Source organism: Danio rerio, chromosome 20, assembly GCF_052040795.2.
Source record: "Danio rerio strain M-AB ecotype USA chromosome 20, GRCz13ab, whole genome shotgun sequence".
Classification (NCBI taxonomy): Eukaryota; Metazoa; Chordata; class Actinopteri; order Cypriniformes; family Danionidae; genus Danio; species Danio rerio.
Window position 1 is genome coordinate 44,552,214 of NC_141040.1, and position 20,212 is coordinate 44,572,425.

At 35.2% G+C, this 20,212-nt stretch overlaps 1 protein-coding gene and 1 long non-coding RNA gene across 2 annotated transcripts in view; one reads left to right on the forward strand and one right to left on the reverse strand.

The window, feature by feature from the left end:
* The window catches only part of clvs2 (clavesin 2), a 52,246-nt gene extending 33,266 nt beyond the window's left edge, over positions 1-18,980 (reverse strand). Inside the window, 2 exon segments of the mRNA NM_001025545.2 lie at positions 11,273-11,447; positions 18,164-18,980. Of these exon segments, the coding sequence (NP_001020716.1) occupies positions 11,273-11,447; positions 18,164-18,552 (564 nt within the window). The 5' untranslated portion in view covers positions 18,553-18,980.
* Positions 4,249-7,437, forward strand: LOC147839428 (uncharacterized). Its single transcript, XR_015518850.1, has 3 exons — positions 4,249-5,279; positions 5,360-5,399; positions 5,596-7,437. It is a non-coding gene; the product is annotated as an uncharacterized LOC147839428 (long non-coding RNA).
* Positions 18,981-20,212: the final 1,232 nt, after the last annotated feature.

Below are 20,212 nucleotides of genomic sequence, written 5' to 3' on the forward strand. Positions count from 1 at the left end.
CAAACTGTCAGTCCCAGGGGAGCAGCAAAATAAAACCCAGTGCAATGAAAATGACTTTTATGCCAGAGTGTGCTACATGTCAGCACAATGAACTTCCTGTCCTTTTCAAGATGCGCTTTAAGTGCCCTACATAGAGACACACACACATACGTCGATGGTGGCTGAGCGACAGGAGAGCGTCTCTCTCTGTGAACACAGCCCATCTGGAAGGGCGCATAGCATGGCGCTCGGACAGGTTGCCAGGGAAACTCGGCATGGGGCGGGCAGGAGAAGATTGGCTTGTTGTGATTGGCTGCCAAGCGTGGGTTATTTCTCAAGACTGAGAGAGAGACAAAAGGCATGTCCAAAGGAAAGAAGCAAAACAACAGAGGCTCAAAACAACAAAAGCACTGCTCCAGGAAAGCCAGCAGCACTTTCTCTTACTCAGGAGCAACGCTGCTGTCTATTGATTTTGCTAAGAACAGCCATTTTCTGCGCATCAAGAGCTCTTTTATGAACCACCATTTGCTATATGATAGATGGGTCTGCTAGAAACTAACAATAAACATGCTACCAAGAAGAACAGGGAGGCTTTCTATGAAAAAATCCATTAGTTCTGTTACATACGTGATCATTTCTGGCACAAAACATGGTTTGGAACGCAACCAAGATTCGAGTTCATCCGAAGGACTCGGTAGGAAAAGAGAGAGAGGAGAGAACATAAGGGACTTAAGTATTGTCTCTTCTTCCTTCTGTTCATGTTCTTCGCTCTTTCTCTTTAATACTTTGCCCTCCACAAATAGTGGCCAGGGATGGGCAAAAATACATTGAAATGTATTTTAAAATAAAATACCAAATACCTTGATTTTATGTGTATCAAAAAAAAAAATAAAAAATACAGCAGCCACAAATGTATCAAAATACTGCAAACTAATTTTACAAGGGAGCATGACATTTCTTTGCAAACCTTCAATCAACGTGCCTCTTCAATCATTCATTCATTCATTCATTCATTTTCCTGTCGGCTTAGTCCCTTTATAAATCTGGTATCGCCACAGCGGAATGAACCGCCAACTTATCCAGCATCCAGCGGATGCCCTTCCAGCTGCAACCCATCTGGGAAACCCATCCAAACACACTCATTCAAACTCATACACTACAGACAATTTAGCCTACCCAATTCACCTATATTCCGCATGTCTTTGGACAGTGGGGGAAACCGGAGCACCTGCAGGAAACCCACTTGAACGCAGGTAGAACATGCAAACTCCACACAGAAACGCCAACTGACCCAGTCAAGGTTCGAACCAGCGACTTTCTTGCTGTGAGGCGACAGCACTACCTACTGCACCACTGCGTCACCGCTTCTTCAATCAATCCCGGTCAAATAAATGAAATAAAACAAAACAAATTAAATTAAATAAACAAAAAATTTAATCAAATAATAATAAAAATAAAATAAATGAAATGAAGCAAAACAAACAAAACAAAATAAAAACAATTTAATAAAATAAAAGAAATAATGCTAAACAAAACAAAACAAATAAAATAAAAAATGTATAAAATAATAATAAAAATAAAATAAAATAAAAGACATAAAATTAAATTAAATTAAAAATAATAAATAATACAAAATAAAATAAAATAAAGGAAATAAAAGCAAAACAAATAAAATCAAATAAAATAAAACAAAACATTTATAATAATAAAAAAATAAATGAAATGAAGCAAAACAAACAAAACAAATCAAATAAATATAATTATATAAAAAAAAAAACTGAAGCAAAACAATAAAATAAAATAAAATAAAACAAAAAATGTATACAATAATAATAAAAAAATAAGAAAATTAATTTAATAAAATAAATTAAATGAAATAAAGCAAAACAAACAAAACATTCATTTTCTTTTCAGCTTAGTATTGTCGCCTCAAACTGAGTTGCAACTGAACATAAGCTGGAATAATTGGCCTTTCATTCCACTGTGGCAACCCCTGATTAATAAAGGGACTAAGCTAAAAAGAAAATGAATGAATGAGTTGGCGGTTCATTCTGCTGTGGCAACCCCTGATAAATAAGGCACTATGCCGAAGAAAAATTAATAAATGAATGTAATCGCATCAACCTTCTTTCTGTCAGATAGGTCATTATAGATGTATACAATAAATTAATTTCACTTTTTAATGATACTCCCCATGAATATCAAACAATTTAACACTTAGGAACACTCATAAAAGAAAATTGCACTGATGTAAGCTACAATCTTAATTTGCAGAGTATGAGGTAGAATCATTTTCACAACATAATATTCACTATTTTTAAATACTTTTAAAAGGGCTACTTTGTTCTAAACACTACCTTAAAGTATGAGTTTAGATAGCTTTACTATGTTTGCAATACATTTTTGGGCAAGTAATGGTACTTTAGTACAGCAGTTACCAACAGGGGTGTCCCGGCCCACAAGGGGGCCTTAGTCAGCTTTGTGGGGGGTTGCGTCATATTTAAAAAATTTCTAAGCAGTGGACAATTAGAAGAATGATCATGTTGCCTTAGTTCATTTTATCCCCTAGCTCAGTGGTCCTCAACCATCGGTGCGTGGATCATTTGGTACCAGGCTGCACAAGAAATCATTAATTATTTCTGTTTTATTATTATCTGAGTCTGAACGATCTTTTATTTTGAAAAGTTTTTTATTCTGAAAAATTACCTTATTCTCTCGCTTACATCTCGGTCACTTAAGCGCCCAGATTTAACCCAAAAGCAGCAAAATGAGTTAGAAACAGACGTCTTTGGAAAGTTTCTTTGCCAAGGGGAATGGCCCAGTGAAGGAACTGCCAAGGAATGGATCCGCAACCCATTTGTCAACAAAGCAAGTGAATCCAGCATGTCTGTGCAAGAAGATCAACTGATGGAGATCACAAATGACGGCGGCCTTTTAGGGGCCATTGGCATATCGCGTATTTCTAGAGTTTGCACAAGTTTATTGTTTCAAATGGAGGTGTGCAGTTTGCACACACAAATGACGTGATGCGCTCACACCATTGAACCCTGGGCCACGAACGCACCCCAAGTCTCATGACAAGAATTGGCTGACCAGCTTCAGCTATGATATGGAATATTCACATTTCGGTAAGATTAGTTTTCTCAGACAAACACAGAACACACCAACACTGCAGCGCTTTGTACTTTTCTCCAAAATAAAACTTGTAAAGCTTGTCATCCTCTGAAAAAATGGTTAATTGCCAAATTGCTTCATTTACTCAAATGGATTAAGTTCACAGCACTGTCGAAGGTAATGAGTTAATCCCTCATTACTTCAACTTAAATGGAGTAAGTTCACCGTACTCATTTAGATTAGTTTTTGAACTCAAATGGTTTGTTGCAATCGGTTTCCTCAAATGGAGTTGCCTTAACTTATTGAGTTTTACAGTGTATAATTTAATTTCCACCACTGGAATTTTAAAGAAACAATTGAAAGGTTAAACAATCAAAGACATTTTCACAGCCTTCCCTGCTCATATCACTGGTCCTTTTGTTCACTCACTGACAGTAGCCAAAACACCAAAAAGAGTTTAAGGAAAGCACTGAGTCGTCATAAAAAGGTTTTGACGCTTCATTAAACTGATGATTGAGGCAGACAGATGTCCATATGAACAATGCCATCAGACCGACGTTATGCTTTACATGACCCTACACTTTTAGGTCGAAGTGCTGTGCGGTTTTCCCTCAAGCTTTAAGTGTCATGTTTAATGATTCAATGTACAGACTGTGGGTTTGTCAGTGTCTAAATAGAACCATGGGGCATCACAGCTCTCATTCTAGCACTCAGCTTATGACCTATAAGTGTTTAGCAAAACGCTACTGGCTCCTTGCACGGTACGGGTAAAACGTTACTTGTACTTCTGGACAGCTGCTTTGATGCAATTTACATTGTAAAAGCGCTATTGAAATAGAGATGAAATAAACTGAACTACAAAAATGCTAGGTTACCTGGTTCATGTCATTTATTTATTTTTTTGTTTTGTTTTGTTTTAAAATCTTAAAAAATGTAATTTAATATAAGTTAATTTTATATTATTGTTTATTTATTTATTTTTTATATCATTACATTTTATTTTATTATTTATTTGTTTTATGTTTTTATTTTATTTTATTTGATTAAAATTTATTTAATTATTTATTTGTTTTTATATGTTTTTGTTTTAATTTTATTTCATTTTATTTTATTGTTTATTTATTTATTTATTTATTTATTTTTCATTTCATTTTTATAGTTTATTCATTTTCAATATATTTTATTAATTTTATTTTGAGGTCATTTTGGGGTTTGTGTTGTGTGAATTTTAAAAGTTGGTAAATTCTTAGCTGAGCCTGTTTTAAGCAAACTGGGTCATTTATGGGCTATTTTTAATTGTTGGGTAGTTTATTTGTTTACCCAATTTTCGGGTCATTTCTTAAGTCAAAAATGTAAGAGTAGATTTTGTACAATTTCAAAACAGATTTTTTTTTCGATATATTATAAAATGGGCGAAGCAGTGGCGCAGTAGGTAGTATTGTCGCCTCACAGCAAGAAGGTCGCTGGTTCGTGCCTCGGCTCAGTTGGCATTTCTGTGTGGAGTTTGCATGTTCCCTGCATTCGCGTAGGTTTCCTCCGGGTGCTCCGGTTTCCCCCACAGTCCAAAGACAAGCGGTACAGGTGAATTGGGTAGACTAAATTGTCCGTAGTGTATGAGTGTGTGTGTGTGAATATTTCCCAGAGATGGGTTGCGGCTGGAAGGGCATCTGCTGTGTAAAAACTTGCTGGATAAGTTGGCGGTTCGTTCCGCTGTGGCGACCCCGGATAAATAAAGTGACTAAGCCATCAAGAAAATGAATGAATGAATGAATTATAAAATGCATTTATTTTTCTGTGATGGCAAATCTGATTTCAGTTTTAAGAAAGCTTGCTAAAAGCCTTTCTTGATTTGGTGATCAAAAAAGAACTCTAAAAGAGTTGTGTTACAATATAGTTTTTGTGATTATTTAATGTGCTTACATGACACAAATTATTAAAGTTAAAACCTAAACATTTTGATTGACAATCATGTTTTTGCAACCTGAAAACAAACTTTTGAAAATTTGTTTGATTTGTTTGTTTGATTGCTACACCTCCATGTAAACTCAAATTCATTTAAAACCTAAATTTTGCTGAAATGGTGACAAATGTGTTCCTTCTTCTTATTAATATTCAGTCAAACTAACATTCAAAATCTAAAAACTTAAAAATATAAAATACTGTATACATAAAAAAGACAATTGCATGTTGGGAGGCTGAAAACGAAACCATTTGAAAAGTCAGAAAGTGTATGATCTTTAGTTATGATGTGATTCTGCTTAAATAGTGGCAAATGTTTGTGCTCTACTATATTTTAATGATGTTTGGTGAAGCTACAAACCAAACTGAAACCCAAAAAACAGAAACTCTGTACTTTTGCATGTATATATTATTGTTTAGACTGTAAAAGAAACAATTATGCTTCTTGTATTCTGCTATTTTAGATTTTTTGGACACTAAATATTATACACCCGGCTCAATAAGGCGCAAGGCGTGTATGGCGTGATTTGTTGTTATTTTAAGACCAGCGCGACAGTAATTTTCTCGTTTTGCTTCACGTTGTTTAAATAGCAAATCCATTTGCACCACATTGTGGACTCTTGGGTGTGCTGATCTAAAACAGAGGTGTGTTAAGGCGCATTGTTGATGCGTTGCTATTTTCAGGAACTGAAATAAACTTCACTAAAAGTCTAAAGTCCAGCGCAGAGTGCGTTTGTTATACCTCTATGCAGGTCCAAAACTCTTACACACTGCTTAATACACACAGTATGTACAGCAATACACAAATATCTTTATAAATAAAAAAAATAAAAAAATTGAGGGATAAAAATGTTACAAAAATTTTTATTTTCTACATAAATATAAAAACCACTGCCTCCACTACCTCTCATGTCGGGGGGCTTTTTTCAGTTTATTCATGACAAGTTGCATTTGTATAATGTTATTATTATTAGCAGTATTAATAATTATATGCATATTTATATTTGTTTTAATAAAAAAAGTTTAGATTTGCCCACCTGTCAGGTTTTGTTGACGCATACATTACCATATGGGGCATAAGAATAGGACGTGTGTTTGGATATAACTCAGTTTTTGATCATACTTCGTTATCATTGTTCATTTATTAATTTGCTGGAAATTAGAACTGAATTTACAAATAGTTTGGAAACAAATCTTTGTGCTTAACAAATGAAACTAATGACAGTATATAGGCTGATGGATGTGTTCAGTGGAGTGCGCACAACACTGTTTCCTTATCCATGAAAGTAAAGGAGTAAAGAGTTAAAATAAAGTAAAGAGAAAGTAAAGAGACAGAATGGAGGAGGCTCATTCTTTATCTTCGCGCTGCAGATGCTCTGTTTAACTGTTTTCTCGCTAATGAAGCATTCATTTTTTTCACTTACAAAGTCGCCATTTAATAGCAAATGCGCCATATCACGACTCTTAAAGGAAATGGGAGATGAGACTTGAATTTGTTTAATGCAGCTTATACTCAAAACACACCCAAAACTCATTAAGAGAATAAGCACAACTCTGTTAGACCATGCACCAGGGTGCAGAACATGTTTTTTTGTACTTAAAATAGCAAAAGTGAATCAGACATGCCTTTAACACTTTTTTTCATGCACTTTAGACTTTGTGCCTAGATCAGAGGTCAACAAAAAATTGTTCCTGGAGGGCCAGTGTCCTGCAGATTTTAGCTCCAACCCTAATCAAACACACCTGAACAAGCTAATCAAGGTCTTACAAGGTATACTTGAATCATCCAGGCAGGTGTGTTGAGGCAAGTTGGAGCTAAACCCTGCAGGGACACCGGCCCTCCAGGACCGAGATTGGTGGCCCCTGGCCTAGATCGTTAAACTGGAGCCATATATCACACAAGACCATGGGTAACAAAACTTAACAGAACTCATTTTTAAATAACGAAAGATTATTCTTAATTTAGGAAATGGCTCATATTTCACACTCACAAATTCATGCAAAATCTACTTTATGTACAGCATTTATTCAAAATATGCATCTTGTGTAATGTTATATATATTGCCTAAGGGGGCTAATAATATTGACCTTAAAATGGTTTTAAAAAATTAAAACCTGCTTTTATTCTAGCCAAAATAAAACAAATAAGACTTTCCCCAGAAGAAAAAATAATATAGCAAATACTGTGAAAAATTCCACTTGGGAATTTTCTACAAATCTAATCATTTGGGAAATATTAGAAAAATAAAAAAATTATACAATAAAAGCACAGCAGGGCTAATCATTTTGACTTAAACGGTATGTCTTTATGTAATTTTGAGTCAAATTTAGTTAAAAATTATAATAATTAATTATAATAATTCTCTCTCAAAAAAAAAAAGACACTAAAAGATGACCGTAATCTTTCATTGCAGAAGTCATTCTTAGTAACATTTTGAAGCATGCAAATCAGATGAGAAATGCAAAACAAATCTGAATTCCTGTAAATATTTACACATGTAAACGATGACTTGGGCACACAAGCTAACTGATGAGCACTCTTTTGAACTGTAACTAATTAGCTGTGGCTGTTTTCCCCTCAATCTACGCTATTGTTTCCCTTTCAAGCGGCTACAAAAGCGATGTCCCACTCGATGTGAACAGCACATTGTGGATGCGAGATGCTAATGGCGGCGATCAATTATTCACCGGCTAATCTGTCTGAAGAGGCACTGGAATGTGGAATAGGCTCATCATGGACCCGCATTAATATTCAGTCAACAGGCCTCACTCCGCAACTGCCTACATGTCATATCAGACCCAAGCCCTCCTCAAAGGAGCCATGTCTAAATGAGGGCTTTCAAGAGGCTGCTTCTGGAAATGGACGATGTCTATGCGCAGATTAGCTCTTGTTAAACGCATGCTGACCATTTTATTGCACAATGGATGACTGCTGCTCAGTTATGTGTCATAGCGGTGTTACAATAGATTTTGTGTATTGTACATGATGAGTGTCCATGCAAATACACTGGAACATTGTGGGTGGTTTCAGAGGTCTTTATGACAACGTCATCCACAAGTTCATCGTTAGTAGTTATAAAAGTATTAAGCACTCAGCTCTGAGGATTACAAATAAATCGTCAAGTTATGCACTTTATTTGTGGTTAAAAGGATCATTCATTTTAAAAAAATATGAAGAAAATGATTATATTATATTATAATATATTATAATATATTATAATATATTATATTGTATTATATTATATTATATTATATTATATTATATTATATTATATTATATTATATTATATTATATTATATTATATTATATTATATTATATTATATTATTGACTCACTTGTGTGATGTTTTGAACCTGCATTCCTTTCTTTTGTCTGCAGAAATCAAAATAATATAGAAAATTTCAATAAAGTAAGGGTTCAACTTTTGTCAATACAGAAAGTCAACGGGGTCTAAACAGCACCAGACCATCACTGATTGTACATTCTAATAAAATGCTGGGTTGTGTCAACCCAATGCTATTTGACCAAATGTTGCATGGATTAACACTTCCCAGCATTTTTTAGAGTGTAACTGCTTAGAATGTAGCACAGGCTCAGAACAACATGAGGGTTATTAAATGATGACATTTCATTTTGGTGTGTTTCAGATGCCAAAACTCAAATTTGAGCAGTAAATTAAAGTCAAAATATGTGGTTTACTTCACTATAATGAAAGGAAATGGATCTTTTAAAAGAAGCTTTCTTTTTTCAAATAAAATGCTGGGTTGTTTTAATCCAATTTTGGGAAAAATGTTAATAAACCCAGCGGCGATGAAAAAAATACAGTGTTTAGCCCAGTGGTTGGCCATATTTCACCCAAATATGGGTTGAAACAACACAGCATAGAGTTAAATCAATATATTCTTAAAAGACTACTACAATTACACCCAATGTGTGCATGTCCAGCCTTTGAAGGTGCTATATAATAAAAACGTGGATATACCTAAGCATAGCTTAATAGTAAGAATTCAGTACATAGAAATGACATGCGTGAGCCTCAAACACACCATTGTTTCCTCATTCTGATGTGAACCCTGTGAGTGCAAATTCCCTGACTCTTGACGATCCACAAGAGATCAATAATATGCATCTCATTGGCCATAACTTTTCTAAATGAGATTACAATAATGACAATTTTCCACTTATTTTTTATATTTAATTTAAGTTGTATTATATTTACTATATATAACTATATATATATATATATATATATAACTATATATAACTATATATAACTATATATATATATATATATATATATATATATATATATATATATATATATATATATATATATATATGTGTGTGTGTGTGTATGTGTGTATGTATATATGTATATATGTAAGACTTTTATTTTGAAAACGAAACCGGCATTATAGAGCTCTCAGCTAATGCAACCAGCCATGGAGTATCTCATCTCATCGTCAGAATGCAAGATGTGGGATATACGGATTATAATTTTATTCAGCACCTCCGAAGAGGCCTAACGTCTTTTTTACTGTCACGTTTGTTAGTTTAACCTGTATATTGTGAAATGTGCCATGTATGTTTTAATGAGGCAACAAACACAGGTGGACTGCTGAAAATAAGGGCATACTCACACTAGGTACATTTGCCTTGAACCATGCCGAAAGCGCGATTGTCCCCCTCCCATCTCCCCCGATGGTCAGCACGCTTACGTCATCGATGATGCGACTGTTCAGTTTAATCTTTATTCATTTATGACAGTTTGGTTCATTTAAAAGTAAGAATGATTAATAAATTCATATGAAACACTCCCTTAAAATGACATCACATCTTCAGTTCTGGGCTCAGGCGCACTTTGCATTCATACTACAAGTGTACTGTGCCAAAGACCAACCAAACCGCACTCTGGCACACCTCTTCCAACTGGTCCAAGGCTGGCCAACTGAACTTTGCCCGATTCAGAACATTTACATTTATCAAACTAACCGGGAAATGCACCTAGGCACGGTTAGCATAGAATAGCATAGTGTGAGTGCACCCTAAGTGTTTAATGAAGGTTGATGCATCGTGTCATATCACTCAACTCTTATGTACATTTTTCATTTGCTTATGTGATTTTGTATATATTAAAACCACAAAGCAAAACTCTAAATACATACAGTTGAAGTCAGAATTATTAGCACCCCCCCCCTTCACACACAAACACACACATTTCTAAAACACAATACTAAACATAATAATTCTAAAAAAAAAAAACACACACACACATTTCTAAACACATTTCTAAATATAATAGTTTTAATAACTCATCTCTAATAACTGATTTATTTTATCTTTACCATGATGACTTCAAATAATATTTGACTAGATATTTTTCAAGACACTTCTAGGGGGGGTTAATAATTCTGACTTCAACTGTATATGTAGGTTTTGTTGAGTTTAATTAGAATTTAGCCTAGATTTCATCCACAACACCACTTAAAAGCAATCTAGGTTGCTCTGGGGTTACTGAAATAGCTCACTCAACCCTTTTAGCTAAAATCAACCACATCTACCACATCAGTTGAAAAGACTGTCATTTAACAAAGAATCCACTTAACTTATTATAATCAAGAATATTCAAGCACTGACACAAGCTATGGAGCATCAGAGCAGAGCTCATTAATATTCAAGACTCTTCCAAATATGGTCAAAACCAAGCAATGCATTTTATGGGTAATTCCTGTGGTTACAAATGAGCACCTAAAACCTTTTCTGGATTTATTTTGCACTTACCTAAGCCACAAAACCACAATAGATACATCAGAGAACCATTTAACATATAAAATCAGTGCACTCTATGGCACCTTTCAGCTATTTTAGGCTATTTAGTTGGTTAAATATGAAATAAGTGAAGCAAAATACTAATTTCGGATTTATATGCACATTGTGTTCCCTTGCATTAGATCACTGGGTCAGCTCGCGTTCATGTTACTCACAAAGAGAATAGCAAATGTTGGACGGAGAGGGATTTCTCTACAAGCACCTGTTCAGCCTCTCGCAGCAGAATTTCCCCAAGCAATTTTCATTATTTGAACCTGATGCACACTTTATGAACAGTATACATGTTTGATATGGCAGTGACTTATACGAAAGTACATCGACTGAAAGTGCATATTAAATCCATGCAGATTTCCAATGTAAACATAAATAAAGACTGAAAACAGACGGTACCTGCAGGCCCTCGATTGCCAATCTCAGCATGCTTGGAGTGAGCTTGGAAGCTTGCTTGAAAGTGAAGTTACTCCAGTCAATGATCAAGACAAATCCATTAACTTGTAGCTCCGGGTCTTCTATCATTGCCTCCAGAGAAAGTAAAATAGCTCGCAGAATATCCACAAAAGTGTACCTGCAGATAAACAGAAGCTTTTAGCAAGATTTGCAAACAAACTGTGAATTTGAGCTTGCTTTTTTTGAAATGAGCAAATTCTCATATTTATTTACTGGCTAAGTTTGCTTTGTATTTGTAGGATGCTTCAATATTTGCATTTAAAGTTCTCTACAGGGCTTTAGTACATTTGCAATAATGCTTGAATAAATGCAGCAAATCAGGCACGACTTGACCCTGGTGTTTGTCACACATTGTTCCTATGAGAGGATGCCAAGAGCGCTGCCATCCAAAGCAATGGTGCGACTGGCACAGATTCAAAGGTTGTTTGATATAGACTCGAGCATTATGTACTCTCCAGTTTAAAGAGGCGAGATTAAACATCAACAGGTAGTGGTATGATTGAAAAAAAAAGATTAAATTTCTACGTAAATCTTCTGAAATAGCCCTAATCCACATTCCAAGGGTTATTTCACCCAAAAATGAAAATTCTGTAATTAATGATTTAGCCTCATGTCACTCCAATTGCATAACGTAATCATTCAACACTATAAGAATACTTTTGTCCACCAAAAAAAAAAAAACTGTAAAAATGAATTTGTTCACCTTTTTCTTGCATGACAGGTCAACATGCGTGTTTACTACATAAATTGTCAATAAATACTTGCATATTAGTAATATATAAGTACAAATATACCCTTATAATTGTAAAAATTTACAATACATTGTCAAGGCCAATACTACAATAAGTGTGGTTTATTTATAAACTAATTTCAAGAGGATCAAGTGCTTATAATCAACACAGCTGGCACCTTATTAGCTCTTTAATCTGCTCTATTAGATGATTACTAAAGCATTATATATATAACCATTTTTTTACTCCAGTTATCTTCGTCTTGAAGTTCCCCGCCCTTCCACCCCCACTTCCCTTTTTTTTCCGATAGGCCAACACGGTGGCCGATTGGCTAGCACTGTTGCCTCACTGCAAGAACACCACTGGTCTAACCTCCTATCGGACCGGTTCGTGTTTCTGTGCGGAGTTTCTATGTTCTCTCCATGTTCGTGTGGGTTTCCCCCTGGGTTTCCCGGTTTTGTCCCACCGTCCAAAAACATACACCATACCCAATCGACTTACACTTCTCACATGGCGACAAGCAGGGGAATTCTCAAGACCAACCTAAGCTCAGACTCCCCTTTTGCCCTTCTGAAGGGAGGGAGCCCCGGGCTCAATGATATCACAAGCTTAGGGCTCTCTCCCAGGACAGCATGCCAATTACGCTCTATTGATTGACAGCTAAGTGTAAACTCTTGAATTGTATTATTGGCCTTAATAAATGTGCACCCTAATCTTACACAGAAGACAACAAACAAAGTCGTTTTTACAGTTTTTAAGGAAGACAAATGTGTTCTTTGAGCATCATGATTGCAGTTGAATCACAGAAGCCACATGAAATGGTTCGACAATGTTTTTGGTTGCTGGACTTTGAGCTTCTCATGATCACTGTTGTCTATGGAGGGTCAGAGAGCTCTCTGGATTTCAAATCAATTCAATTCAATTGTATAACGCTTTTACAATGTAAATTGTGTCAAAGCAGCTTCACATAAATGGTCATAGTAATTGGAACAGTGTAGTTCAGTTTTTAGTGTTTAAGTTCAGTTCAGTTTTCATCAGTTTTTATTCAGATTTCATCTAAAATATTTAAATCTGTATTCAAAATATGAATGAAGGTCTCAGGGGATTGATACACATTAAGGTAAGTACTTAATTACAGAATTTTCATTTTTGGGTGAATTAACTCTTTAATGCATACATTCACACACTAAACAGCAACCCCAAATGTATTTGGTCATAATTACTCCTATTATGCAATTAAACAGGTTGAAAATATATGTTACAGCATCACTTGTGTCAGAAATAGCTTATATAAAAATCTGATCATTCTAAAGTCTTATTGGTCATATGGAAAGTCTGTTGTGATTGGTCCATTACTTACAACGTACAGTACATTGGAAACAAAACCCTCATTAACATTTCTGAATATCAGCTACAGAGGCTTTTTCACCATGTGTACTGTGTCCGTACAGTAACGCTGCCATTGGTTTTGGTATTAATTCAAGCCTAAGTCTTTATACTTTGGAGGTGGATATTATTTTGCAGCACATAATACTGTTATTTCAACATGTCAATGACATTAATTAAACTTTTAAAGACCTCAGTTACTACTACAGTGCTTGAGGACAAAGCAGATGTCCTTTGCAGATGACCAATGAAGACATGGCATTATGCAAATTTGATACAAACCTACGTAGGACTGTGCAGGAAGAAAGACTGAAATTACTTATCTTTAGAATGACTTGTTTCAGGCAGTTCAAAGTTATGAACTCTTTGTTCTGGGACAATAACTGGCTCACTTTGAGAATTGAAACATTAAAGACCTTTTACACTGATAAACAGAAAATTACACACAACATAGCAGGTAATATCATGAAAAAGTATGATTTTGACTCAATTTGAATGTCATTACATACAAAATAATTTAAAAACACAACTTAAAAATGACTCAAGTGTTCAATAATTATGAGCCCCCTTTATATTTTCTAAAATCTCAAATATAGGGTTCAAATTCATTCCGAGTTTAACTGGTGAAAAAACCAACAACAATTATATTAGTAGCATTCAGTCCCATTAAAGCAAACTTCGATTAAATGCACAATATGATTACTCTATAAAATAATAATATTAAATAACTTTTTTTATCAAATCATACTTTCATCTAAAATGGGATTGAGCAAACTACTTAGGCTCAATTCCACTTCTATTTTGGTATTTTGGGAATTTTTTTTTACCCCTTGGTTTCGAGTGTGGTCCTGAAAAAACTATGTTGGAAGGGGTATCTACCCCTTCCCCTTAGCCCTATGCCTTCAAGCTAAAGAGAGTTGCGACACCCCTACTCCTTCACATGAATGTGCAAAACGATTGGTAGGGGTAAGGGGAAGGGCTAAGGCAGAGAATTGGGATTGGGCCTTACAGTACATTGCACCTATTGCACGTCCAGTGTCACTGGAGTAACTGGGATAAAGTGCTTTATTCAAAGACACACCGATAATAGATTAACCCTTGAAGGCTAAAGTTAAAATGAATGAAAGGCTAAATCTCAGTACATTACTTGCCCTCATGAATTATTCAGCAGTACATTACTTGAGATTTGCCAGAAGAAAGTCATTGTAATGTACATTTTGATCTGAGACCCTTACATGCATGTGTCAAGGTCATTCTTTTTAACATTATAAGATAATGTATTGTTTTGAGATAGTAGACAAGTGGGAGAATAGTAAAAGTTTCTTTAAAAATAATAACTTTTAAGTTTTTATTTGAATATACACTCACCGGCCACTTTATTAGGTACACCTTATAGTACCCCCTTTTGCTTCAGAACTGCCGTAATCTTTCATGGCATAGATTCAACAAGGTACTGGAAATATTCCTCAGAGATTTTGGTCCATATTGACATAATAGCATAACACAGTTGCTGGAGATTTGTCGGCTGCACATCCATAATGTGAATCTCCTGTTCCACCACATCCCAAAGGTGCTCTATTGGATTTAGAACTGATGACTGTGGAGGCCGTTTGAGTACAGTGAACTCATTGTCATGTTCAATAAACCAGTATGAGATGATTTGCGACTGATGAAAAATGCGAATTCTGAACCTACCATCCTAATGTCGCAGCAGAAATTGAGACTCATCAGACCGGGCAACGTTTTTCCATTCTTCTATTGTCCAATTTTAGTAAGACTGTGTATATTGTAGTTTCCTGTTCCTAGCAGACAGGAGAGGCACCCGGTGTGGCCTTCTGCTGCTGTAGCCCATCCGCCTTCTGCATACTTCGGTTGTAACGATTGGTTATTTGAGTTGCTGTTGCCTTTCTATCAGCTGGAACCAGTCTGGCCATTCTCCTCTGACATCTGGCATCAACTAGGCATTTGCACCCACAGAACTGTCATATTTTATCTTTTTCTGACCATTCTCTGTGAACCCTAGAGATGATTGTGTGTGGAAATCCCAGTAGATCAGCAGTTTCTGAAATACTCAGACCAGCCCATCTGGCACCAACATTTAAAGTCATTTAAAACACCTTTTTTCCCCATTCTGAGGCTCAACTGCAGCAGATCGTCTTGACCATGTCTACATGCCTAAATGCATCGAGTTGCTGCCATGTGATTGACTGATTAGAAATTTGCGTTAATGAGCATTTGGACAGGTGTACCTATAATAAAGAAGCTGGTGAGTGTATGTTGTAATGCTGTAATAAGGACAATAACATATACAATGGGATACATAGAGAACCATCATGTAGGATATGGTGAGGTCAATCAAAGGTCATCAGTCACCATGGCTTAGATGTTAAATCAAACCATCAGGTTAACATTTCTCTATGCACAGTCTGCACCTGGTATTAAAAAGTATCTTCATAACACTGATCACAAGTGGATGAGGCTAAATACAGGTGTATATGGGCATGCAATATTTTAAGCTTTCAACCACTTCCAGGGTTAGTCTACAACAAATCAAATTGGATTGCTTTTGACAGGCATTCACATAGTCGAATGTAATAATAGCAACAAATGACCAACTACATGAAAACACGATTATTAAAGGTTGGCTACGAGAAAAGGCACCAAAACAATAATTCCATACGCATTTCATTTGTCATGCAGACAATTTTCATTTGCTTACAAATCAAGTAATGTTGGTTCATTCGTTTTACAACTCAACATCATTCATGAGATCCTACCCAGAAAGTGATGTAGAGCATGACAAAAATGTTTGAACGTATCTTAATACTAGGTAGGTTGAAATGATAATGAATCTCCCTGAGTAACCTCAGATGGAAACTGAAATTAGTAGAGGGTTAAATCAATTTTGTAAAAGAAAATGTAATGCAAATATATATGAAAAGGCAGTAACACCAAAAGCTCCAAAAGTATCAGATTTATTCATTTAAAAAGGCTATCACAGCGTGTGACATTGCGAGCACACCATTATTACAGTAAGTGAATAAATTTGATACTTCTAGAGCTTTTGGTGTTGTCACCTTTTCATTTACAGTTGAAGTCAGAATCATGAAGTGTTAGACCCCTGTATATTTTTTCCTCAATTTCTTTTTAATGGAAACAAGATTTTATTAACACATTTCTAAACATAATAGTTTTAATAACACATTTCTAATAACTGATTTCTTTTTTCTTTGCCATGAAGACAGTACATAACAGGCCTGTAGCCAGCTTACTGAAGGGGTGGTTATTTTATCTCAAAAAGTGGACCATTTTGCAGTCATATAGTTCATTTTCTGTTAAATTATGAGGTTCAAATATTGCATTTTAGTGATATTCATTCATTCATTTTTGGCTTAGTGCCTTTATTAATCCGGGGTCACCACAGCAGAATGAACCGCCAACTTATCCAACACATTTTTATGCAGCGGATGCCCTTCCAGCCGCAACCCATCTCTGGGAAACATCCACACACACACTCAATCACACTCATACACTACGGACAATTTAGCCTACCCAATTCACCTGTACCACATGTCTTTGGACTGTGGGGGAAACCGGAGCACCCAGAGGAAACCCACGCGAACGCAGGGAGAACATGCAAGGTCCACACAGAAATGCCAACTGACCCAGCCGAGGCTCGAACCAGCGACCTTCTTGCTGTGAGGCGACAGCACTACCTACTGCGTCACTTTTAATGCAATAAAAATATTTCCTAGATTTTTGTCAAATTGCATACCATACTATTCTACCGTGAAGGGTTTATTTACAAAAGTTCATTTAAACTGTAGGTTATTACAGGTTCATAAATAATGTAATGAGATTAGAATTTTAAATTAAACATTTTGAACAAAGTTAAAAATTACAGATTTATTATTATACATCATTAAAAAACCCCAAAACAAATAGGAATCTGTTAAACTGTAGCCTATAGGTAAATAACAAACTGGCCAGCTCATTTATTTATTTAGAATTTGTCTATTTGAATAACTAAAATTTTTATTTCTCATAAAGCCATCTTCAGTCTTTCATTTTCACAGTTTATGAAGGCCAAATTAGCCTCCAAATTAGCAAATGGGACAAATTAGCTCATTTGGAGTCAAATTCTGGATTTTGTCAGTAGGGGGTTGGGCCTTTCGAACCATCCGAACCCCAAACCCCCACCCCCTGGCTATGGGCCAGCATAATGTTTTACTAACTATTTTTCAAGATAGTATTCAGCTTTAAGTGCTATTTAAAGGTTTAACTAGGTTAAAGTTAGGGTAATTAGGCAAGTCATTGTATAATGATGGTTTGTTCTGTACACAATCAAAAAAAGAATTTCTTAAGGGAGCTTTTAATATTGATCTTAATATGGTTTTAATAAAATTAAAAACTGCTTTTATCAAATAATTTTGACTTCAACAGTATATTTGCATAGTTTTTGTTTGGCTGTGCCATCTTTGAAAAAAATAAAAATGTAACAAATGTACTATTTTTTTTCCTTCCTAACATCTCACACATGCTAAGTTATCATAAAGTCATTTACTAATACTACAATATGTATAACATCATAGATTGTAACCTTTATTTAATGTCTAAACATCACTCTGTCATGAATGACAGAAGACTGATGTGTTAAAGACAGCTCTGACCGTGCGTGTCATTACCCACAATTAGCCAAAATCCAATAGCTTCCTACCTGCTCTGATCCCAGTTGGCTGCGAACAGGACCAGAATCTTCCTCCCATATCTATCCAGATTGGAAAGGACTCCAGGAAATCCATCTTTCAGAGCTTGCTTGATCCCTGGATCGGTGGCCTTCAGGTTCTTGAACATATCTAGGTTCTGTTGCCGGTACTCAAAGTATTGGGCCAGGAGGCGAAAGGCCTCGAAATGGTTAAATTTACGAGCTCTAAGAAAGCGCAGGATGAAAGCATCGTCTGTCCTGAGAAAGCCAATGTCTGGACGGGTGATGATCATGTCCCTCACCTCCTGTATGTCCTGATGCAAAGTGTCGGGGTTCTCCTTTAACTCCACCTTGGCTTTCTCCAGGGTTTCTGGAGACAGGCCTGCCTGTAAATGAGTCATTGTCCTTGCACTGAGCCAATGCTGACTATACTGTACTACCACTATATATAGATATATACTCTATATGTTAATGATGAAAATGCCAATCATAAAAAGCCCTATCGCTGCAGTGCTTTCAAATAAAAACCTGACTTTGGAGATGGTCCTGAGTGTGAGCTACGACACTGTTACTTCAGCTCATGAGTTGACCTGTATCATAGGTTTATTAATAACATTACATCACGTACATTCATTTGGTCGTGCTCATCGATTGTATATGTATATGTGTGTCTGTGTGTGTGTGTCTGTATGGCTTAAGCAGGCGGAAATCGTCTGAGTTTGCGTATATGATCAAATCGGAGGCATTGACTAGACTACAAATCCGTTCATTCACTCCATCCCACCCCAATGACGGTTAAAAGCGCTGCTCTATCCTACCATCATCAAGCGGCCAGGCAATGCGGCACCCTGCAGCATCTCTTGTCATGAGTCTCCATTTAACGCGCATTTCTAATGTTGCCGTGAATCGCAGTCCGAGCCTCATCACGATCAGCGCTCCGTGTGCATCCTATACGTCCTTTCGGTATGGTGTCGGTCCGGGTCCGTATGGTTCCGGTGATGTGGTGAATGGTTTACGTCAGTGCTGCTGCTGCTGTTGCTTCGCTTTGTTGCTGATGAGAGTGACTTCAAGCTTCGCTCCGGTGATACAGTCTGTCCGTCATCACATGGCGGAGGAGGGGAGAAGCGCTCGCTCGCTCTGTACCCTCCAGAGAAAGGTTTTTTCTCCCCTTTCCTTTTGCCAGATTTTGTGCTTCACACATATTGGTTGATGCGTTTTTATTAATGGGAAAATGTAAAACAACAGTATAATAGTGGTAATAATAATAATGGTATTATATTATTTATTTATTTGTCATTTAAAAGCAAAATATTTTACATAAAAAGTCTGCTTAAGTAATATATTGATTAAAGTAAACCCAAAATAAATACCATTTTATTCGTTTGTGTGTTTGTTTTGGGAGAATTTATATGAATATAAAATATAAATATAATATTATATATATATATATATATATATATATATATATATATATATATATATATATATATATATATATATATATATATATATAAAATGACACAAAGCACATTTTAGAATAATAGTAACAATAAATGAACAATAAATACATTAAATGAAAAATACTACGACTTCTGCATATAATAGTAAATATAACTATTATTATCATCATTAGTATTATCATCATCCTCATAATCAGCAATATAATATACATTTAAATAAATAAAAAAATATTCAAATACTGATAATATTATTACTCAGTATGTGTTGTTATTATTATTATTATATTAAATGAGAACAGCAAACAATAATTGTAAATTTAAATCAATTATTCAAGTGAATAATTAGTACTGTCATTTATAAATAATAATAATCATAATAATAATATTAATAATAACAATAATAATGGTATAATTCATTTCTTTATTATTTAAAAGCCAGATATTTTACATAAAGTCTACATTAGTAATATAATGATTAAACTACTAAATAAAAGTAATAGTTATTATTATAATCACCCTTATTATTATCCTCATCATCAGCGATAAATTAATTTAAATACATAAAAATACTTAATGATATTATTAACCAGTATCTATTGCT